At 35.0% G+C, this 8,518-nt stretch overlaps 1 protein-coding gene across 1 annotated transcript in view; it reads right to left on the bottom strand.

Moving 5' to 3' along the window:
- LOC140920407 (uncharacterized) overlaps positions 1-4,794 on the bottom strand; it is a 21,604-nt gene extending 16,810 nt beyond the window's left edge. Inside the window, exons 1-6 of the mRNA XM_073368682.1 lie at positions 4,719-4,794; positions 4,074-4,195; positions 3,365-3,523; positions 3,103-3,229; positions 2,437-2,572; positions 1,804-1,881 (exon numbers count right to left, since the gene is read on the bottom strand). Coding sequence (XP_073224783.1) covers positions 1,804-1,881; positions 2,437-2,572; positions 3,103-3,229; positions 3,365-3,523; positions 4,074-4,195; positions 4,719-4,794 — 698 coding nt within the window. The remainder of the gene's footprint in view (positions 1-1,803; positions 1,882-2,436; positions 2,573-3,102; positions 3,230-3,364; positions 3,524-4,073; positions 4,196-4,718) is intronic.
- Positions 4,795-8,518: the final 3,724 nt, after the last annotated feature.

The raw sequence follows: 8,518 nt of genomic DNA, 5'->3' as shown, positions 1-8,518 counted from the left end.
GTGATTGTGTTATAAGTGCTAAGTGTTATGTTTTGGGAATTGTGTGATAGCATTTTTGATTGTAAAACTATTTCGAAACCCAATTTGTCGTGGTGATTGTGTGGGAATTGCTAAGTGTTAAGATGTGGAATTGTGTATGAATGTGATTAAGTTAGTTTATGTATTTTTGGAAGAATATGCAGGGAAATCGATTTCCCAATCGATTGGATGAGTTAAAGGGACTTCCCAAATTTGACATAATCGATTTGCCAATCGATTGTATAATATGTTTTTCAAAACCATTTAAGAAATCGATTTGGAAATCGATTTGGCCATACAGGAATTCAGCCAAACTGACCAAAATCGATTTGAAAATCGATTGGCATTAAGTCAGGGGCTCAGTTATTCATTCAATCGATTTCCCAATCGATTGAATTAAGCCCAGAGTTCAAATTTCACTAAAAACCTTCAGGAAATCGATTTGGAAATCGATTGGCTTAGTAGAAATTCTTATTTTGAGTTAGATAACAGATTGCTCAATTGATTTATCAAAGTCTTGGTCATTTATGTATTACTTGATGGATTGAGAACTTTATTTTGATTCCATTTTCATTTGGTAAGTGTTTTATGAACTTTTAGCATATGGAAAACCCTTTTAAGGTTCATGCTAAGTTGAAAGGTTATTTTGTGCATTTAAAAACATAAATGTTATGTGTTAATTGTTAATTTCGGTTGGTGACCCTTTACAACTATTGTGGAAATCTGGGCTTTGCCCTCAGATGAGAGCCAGGACAATCCTACCGGTTCGTACCCTGCGGATGGAAATGTAGATGGGAATGCTTGACCGGAGCTATGTTAGGAGGATCTCACGGGGCGCGTGGAGATCACTCAGGGAGTATAGCTATAGTTTTTTTTGTAGAATGATCAGATTAGGATGACATAGAGGGAACATATGTCTTTCTTTTGAATTACGTTATTTTGAATTGGAAAACTATACCTGTACTAATATTGTCAGTATGACATCTTATTTGAATGGGTTCCATGTATCATTTGTTGTCGTGTAAATACTTTGGATTCATATTTTGAGAAACCTTTCCGCTGCTTGTAAATTATAATGAATCAATTATTTATCCAAATGTATTACCTTATTTAATTCTCTGATTTATTTTAATTTCTTTTGGAAAAAAAAATACACCCTCGCTTTGAAAATCGGGGTGTTACATCACCCCTTTATTTTTATTTCCCTAACAACTGGAGGAACTTGAGACGAGTTTAGCATCAAATGAGCAATTACAGACTCACAAACATTTAATTTGATATTTTTATTTTATATTGTAATCATACATTGGTGTTTTATTTAAAGATGTAATATATTAAGAATTTGTTGAATAAATTGTAAATTATAATTGTTAAGTAAAGTTTTCCAGCTGAATTTCGTGATTCTAAATTATTATTCATGATTGTTGCCTTTGTTCTTATTAAGGTGTGTGGATCCAACTGTCAAGTTCTTGATATTTGGCATTGGGTATTTGATCCGCTGTCGCACACGGGTGAAATACAATTGATAAAATGTAATAACTCGAGTCGTTTCGCAAAGACTTATGATATGATAATTTTAACCAAATTAAGTTGAAATTAGAAAAGGGGTTGTTTAGATTTTTGTTTTAACATATGAGCAAAACGATTAAACCACTGGTTTGACGCTTGAACATTAATTGTAATATTTGGATGATTGTGATGCTTCATCCAATCAACGAAGTCGAATTCACATATGATTGATTACGCTTATTTGATCAATTCTATAGTTTGTGCACAACCCCATACTTCCGAAGCAAAGTGTCCATGGTGCGATTGCAAAAATGAGTGCCTTGATCACTTATGATGGCCCAGGGTATTCTAAACCTGCAAACAATATTTGATTTGATAAAACCTGCAACAACTTTAAAATCATTAGTCTTGGTGGGTATTGCTTCCACCCACTTCGAAACATAATCAATGGATAGTAAAAAGTAGACAAAACCAAAAGATACAAAAAAAAAGGCCCATAAAGTCAATTTCCCACACATCAAGTACTTCACAAAAAAGCATAGGTTGTTGAGGCATCTCACTCTTACGAGTGATTGTTGTTCCTATTATTTGGCATTGTTCACAAGTTTGTAAGTCTCAAAAACATCTTTAAACAAAGTGGGCCAAAAGAAACCCGAGTCTAAGACTTTTCTTGCTTTCCATTGGGGACGAAAATGTCCCCCAACTTGAGAGGCATGATAAAAATGAAGAATGGATTGAGCCTCATGGTGGAAAACACATCGCCTAATCATTTGGTCACTACAGAATTTCCACAAATATGTATCATCACACACATAGTATTTGGCATCACTTTTAAGTTTGTGCATTCGTGTTCTAGATGCATCTGCATGAAGGACTCCATCAACTAGATAATTAACTAAATCAGCAAACCAAGGAGTTACCTCACGCAACTGTAGCAGTTGCTCATTAGGAAAGTTATCTTGAATGGGAACGGGATCCTCATCCATTTCTATTGTGCTCAAATGACCGGCCACCAAATTTTCAACTCCACTCTTATCTTTAATCTCTAAATTAAATTCTTGGAGTAACAACATCCATCGGATCCATCTCAGTTTTGCTTCTGGTTTCTTCAGCAAGAACTTCAAAGTTGCATGGTTAGTAAATACAACTACCTTCAAATCTAGAAAATATGATCTAAACTTATCAAGTGAAAAAAAAATGGCTAGGAGTTTCTTTTCAGAGGTAGTATAATTAGCCTGTGCAGAATCTAAAGTCCTCGAAGCATAATAAATAACATGGGCAGCCTTACCAACCCTTTGTGCAAGGACTGCTCCCACTGCATAGTTAGATGCATTACACATAATTTTAAAAGGGATGGTCCAATTGGGTAACTGAATTATGGGAGTAGAGGTCAGTGTTGCCTTTAAGAAATCAAAAGCCTACTTGCATTTGTCATCAAAGGTTAAACTGATATTTTTTTGCAGCAAATTTGATAGCGGAAGAGCTATCTTGCTGTAATCCTTGATAAAGTGCGGATGCAAGATGGGTAAGGCAAATAAGATGGGCAAGGCAAATTAGAACGGATCTTGTAAACACCTGCATGCCCAACAAAAGAACGAATCTCGCGGATGCCAGATGGGTAAGGAAAATTAGAAATCACATCAATCTTCACAGGGTCCACTTCTATCTCATTTTTAGAGATCACATGTTCCAAAACATTGCCCTGTTCAACCATAAAATGACATTTTTCATAATTCAGCACAAGGTTAATTTCAAACTATCTATGCAAAACTCTATCTAAATTGTTCAAGCATGCATCAAATGAGGAACCATACACAGTAAAATCATCCATGAAAACTTCTATACATATTTCTATCAAATCAGCGAAGATACTAGTCATGCAACGTTGGAAAGTGACAGGAGCATTGCATAGGCCAAAGGGCATTCTCCTATAGGCAAATGCGCCGAAAGGGCAAGTGAACGTGGTCTTTTCTTGGTCCTCTAGTGCAATATGGATCTGAAAATAACTAGAAAAACAATCACGAAAACAATAATGTGACTTATCATCCAACCGTTTAAGCATCTGATCAATGAATGGATGATCCTTTCTAGTTGTCTGGTTTAGTCTCCTGTAATCGATGCGTACCCATCAACTGTTCTGCACTCGTGTGGGGATAACTTCTTTATTTTCATTTTTAACCACTATGAGTCCAATTTTCTTAGAGACTACCTGCACCAGACTCACCCATTGACTATCAGAGATGGGGTATATAATCCAAAATTAATGGGTTAAGTCGCCTTTGGGGATGCCTGACTGATTTTACCCCATCCTCTAGTAGTATCCTATGCATGCACATGGATGGGATAATATCAGGAATATCATCCAAGGTCTATCCGATTGCCTTCTTGTGTTTTCTTAAAATCTGCAACAGCTTATCTTCCTGTTCATCTTCAAGTTTGGCTGAAATAATCACAGGTAACTTGACACTTCATTCTAAATATGCATATTTCAAATTTTCAGGAAGTTGTTTAAGCTCTATAGTCGGTGGTTATTCAATGGAGGATACAACACCAATGGCCGAAGCTAAGTCTACAAAATCAATTATGTTAGTAGAAATATCAATGTCAGCACAATGATTAACCTGCAAAGCAGATTTGATCTCAACACACATTGAACAAAATTGAGTATCTGTACATAATTCACAAGTGTAAGTATCATCAAAATCAGACAATGAAGGAAAATCAGTTGCAAACATATCTAGGTAAGTTTCATCAACCAAATCAGCAATCAATTCAATTTGAAAAATAGAATGATCTTCCATGGGGTGTTTCATAGCATCAAAGATATTAAATTTTACAATGCTATCACCAAATTCCATGGATAGAGTTCCAAGATGTACATAAATTTTTGTTCTAGCAATTTTCAAGAATGGTCTAACTAAGATGATAGGCGCCCTGTTGAACTTATTCTTTTTCTCCCTCCATGTCCAGAATGTAAAAATCTGTAGGAAATATCAACTCATTAACTCGAACAAGTACGTCCTCCATAAGTCCAACAGGACGAGCATTGCTCCTATTCGCCAATTGAATGGTAACACATGTACTATGTAAAGGTCCAAGAGCAAGAGAGTTAAAAATAGATATAGGCATAACAATAATGGAAGCTCTTAAATCTAACATAGCATTTTCTAATTGACTATTGCCTATGGTACATGGAATGGAAAAAGTTCCTAGATCTTTGCATTTATGAGGCATAGGCTGAATATGGGCTGAAACATTTCGCCCCATGTTTACTCTTTCATTACCTTTAACCTTCTCTTGTGCGTGCACAAATCTTTTAGAAATTTTGCATATCTTGGACTCTGTTTAATTGCTTCGAGGAGGGGAATGTTCACTTCCACCTTCCTAAATGTGTCTAGGATCTCATTGTCCCTTTCTGCTTCGTCCATTTTCTTAGTCTTCACTGCCCTTTAAGGAAAAGGAAGTGGTATATTTTGCTCAACATCAACAGTTTCATATATCAAAGTTTCCTCAACAACCTTGTTATTGTTCACAACAGTTTCAGGTACCTTTGGTATTTCAACAGTTTTGCCAAACCTCAATTTAATTGCATTGACATTGGGAGCATTTGGATTTACTACTGATTGTGCAGGCAATTGGTTTGACCCCTGAGTCTGTAATTAATTAATTGAAGTGGGTAGCTGACCAATCTTTGTTTCCAAATTTTGAATGGTGGAATCTGTTCTTTTTAAAAATTGGAGATTCTGGACAGTCATCTGCTTTACGAGGTCCTCTAATGAAGGTGCATTGTTTTGCTGTTGAGGAATATTTTGCTGCTACTGATGCCTAGGTTGCTATTGTGCAGATGAATTCCCCCATCTCAGGTTGGGATGGTTTCTCCAACAAGGATTGTACTTGTTAGATGACAAATCATTGTTGGCCTGAGGATTGTATATATTTGCTGCATATGCTTGAGGAGCATCAACAATTAGATCTTCTTGCAATGTAGGACATGAATCTGTAAGATTCTTTGAAGAAGTGCAAATACCACAGACCATTGCTTGGGTTTTACCTATTGCGAATTTTTTTACTAAAGATTTAATCTCATCAATTCTGCCTTCTAAATTCTTGTGGGAAGAAGCTTTAATTTCATTCACACCCCTTGTCAACACTACTAAATTGCTTCTAGTTGTAAACTGCTGAGAATTAATGGACATGTTCTCAATCAAAGCCTTTGCCACTTTTGGGGGTCTTATCGACAAGTGCTCTCCCACTAGCAGCATCCAAAATGCTTCTATCCGTAGGTAGAAAGCCTTCATAAAAATACTGGATGAGCAATTGTTCAGAAATCCGGTGATGAAGACAACTAGACACTAATTTCTTGAATCTCTCCCAATACTCATGCAACGATTCCCTGTCAATTTGCCTAATGCCACATATTTCTTTTTGATCGAACCCATAATAAGTACCTTATATGGGAGTCCTATTCCTTGATTTTTTTTTCTTCTAATTTTCTGGCAAAATTTCGAGCCAATCCGAGACAGTCGCCTGATACCGGGTCTTTTTTACTAGCAACGTGCTAAGAGCTTGCAACAAGCCTATCCGACTTGTAGAGCAACAAAACACGAAGAGAAAATTGTTAGGAGGGTCAGTAATACTCCAAAATTGGTTAATTTTGGTTTATATTGTTATCAGAGAGTCCCCGACAATGGCTCCAATTTGATCTACTGTCGCACACTGGTCAAATACAATTGATAAAATGTAAATAGAGTTAATAACTCGAGTTGTTTCGCAAGGACTTATGATTTGATAATATTAACCAAATTGAAAGTTGAATTAGAAAGGGTTTTTTAGATTTTTGTTTTAACAGTTGAACAAAACGGTTAATCCACTGATTCGAGTTTCAGACCTATGACATATTCTATCAATGAGTTTAATTTCTAATTTGTGATTCTATTCTTATTTGACTATAGAATTGATCAAACAAGCGTAATCAATCCTATGTGAATTCGGTTTCGCTGACTGGATTAAGCATCACAATCATCAAAATATTACAATTAACGATCAAGCGTGGCAAAATTATAATTTAATTAAATTAGAAACCGAAACCAAATTCTATCAAATGAATTTAATTGATCCTATTGAAATTCAATTTAAGCAATCAGAATATCAATATAATCAAATAAACAAAAATACAATCAAGAAGCGAAATTGACAGTGTTACCTGAATCTCAAGGTGTTGATGAAACTCTGAACTCATGGATTTAGCCTTCCATGAAATTAAAATAAAAAGTGTTTATTCCTTATATTAATCTGAATCATAAAATTTCATAACCTAGAAAAGAAAGAAACTCCTAATATATAGTACTTGATTTTGGGCTTTAGGGTTTAAAAACAATTGGCCCGCTATTTAAAATTATTACAAAAGTACAGACTACGAAATCTGTAATGTAGACCCAGTAAATTTCGGTGTTGGGCTTTTATTCCAACACAAAAGTTGTAGCTCTGACTTTTAGCTTTCCAACGCCTGCTCGTATGTGCCAATCCGATATCCAGAGCTCAAGTTATGGCCTACAGAGCGAGCAAGAGTCATAATGCAAATAATAAAATTATAATCCAATTACGACCCAAAGTTTCAAAATAAGCTAAAAATATTATTTTAAGCTATAAAGAGCTTTTAAAATACCAAACTAAAAAGCTAGAAATGTGTGCCCAAATGCTATGATCAGTATTACATAATCACTCTTACACACATCACATTACTCACTTCTATATCTACTTTAGTAAATATATATACTCTTGTCGTAATCTAATTGACATATGAATTTAATAGTAATGCACGATGTCGTATGTAACACCCGATTTTCAAAGCGAGGGTGTATTTTTTTTTCAAAAGAAATTAAAATAAAACAGAGAAATAAATAAGGAAATACCTTTGGATAAATAATTGAGTCATTATAATTTACAAGCAGCGGAAAAGTTTCTCCAAATATGATTCCAAAGTATTTACACAACAACAAGTGGTACATGTAACCCATCGAAAATAACATGTCAAGCTGACAATATTAGTAAAGGTACTGTTTTCCAGTTCAAAATAACGTAATCCAAAAAAAAGACATTTGTTCCCTCTATGTCATCCTAATCTGATCATTCTTCAAAAAAAACTATAGCTAAACACCCTGAGTAATCTCCACGCGCCCTGTGAGATCCTCCTAACATAGTTTCAGTCAAGCATTCCCATCTACATTCCCATCCGTAGGGTACGAACCGGTAGGATCGTCCTGACTCTCATCTGAGGGCAAAGCCCAGATTTCCACAATAGTTGTAAAGGGTCACCAACCGAAATTAACAGTTAACACATAACATTTAAGTTTTTAAATGCACAAATAACCTTTCAACTAAGCATGCACCTTAAAAGGATTTTCCATATGCTAAAAGTTCATATAATGCTTGCCAATTAAAAATGAAATCAAAATAAAATTCTCAATCCATCAAGTAATACATAACTAACCAAGACATTGATAAATCAATTGAGCAATCTGTTATCTAACTCAAAATAAGAATTTCTACTAAGCCAATCGATTTCCTGAAGGTTTTTAGTGAAATTTGAATTATGGGCTTAATTCAATCGATTGGGCAATCGATTGAATAAAATAACTGTGCCCCTGACTTAATGCCAATCGATTTCCAAATCGATTTGGTCAGTTTTTGCTGAGTTCCGGTATGGCCAAATCGATTTCCAAATCGATTTCTTAAATGGTTTTTGAAAAACATATTATACAATCGATTGGCAAATCGATTATGTCAAATTAGGGAAGTTCCTGTAACTCATCCAATCGATTGGGAAATCAATTTCCCGGCTTATCCTTCACAAATACATAAACTAATTCAATCACATTCATACACAACTCTAAATCTTAACACTTAGCAATTCCCACACGATCACCACGACAAATTGAGTTTCGAAATAGTTTTACAACCCATCACACTTACACACAATAATCAATTCATA

The sequence above is a fragment of the Cicer arietinum genome, chromosome 5, assembly GCF_000331145.2.
Source record: "Cicer arietinum cultivar CDC Frontier isolate Library 1 chromosome 5, Cicar.CDCFrontier_v2.0, whole genome shotgun sequence".
Lineage (NCBI taxonomy): Eukaryota > Viridiplantae > Streptophyta > Magnoliopsida > Fabales > Fabaceae > Cicer > Cicer arietinum.
The sequence above is the reverse complement of the archived record's forward strand: the minus strand, read 5'-3'. Positions and strand labels throughout refer to the sequence as shown.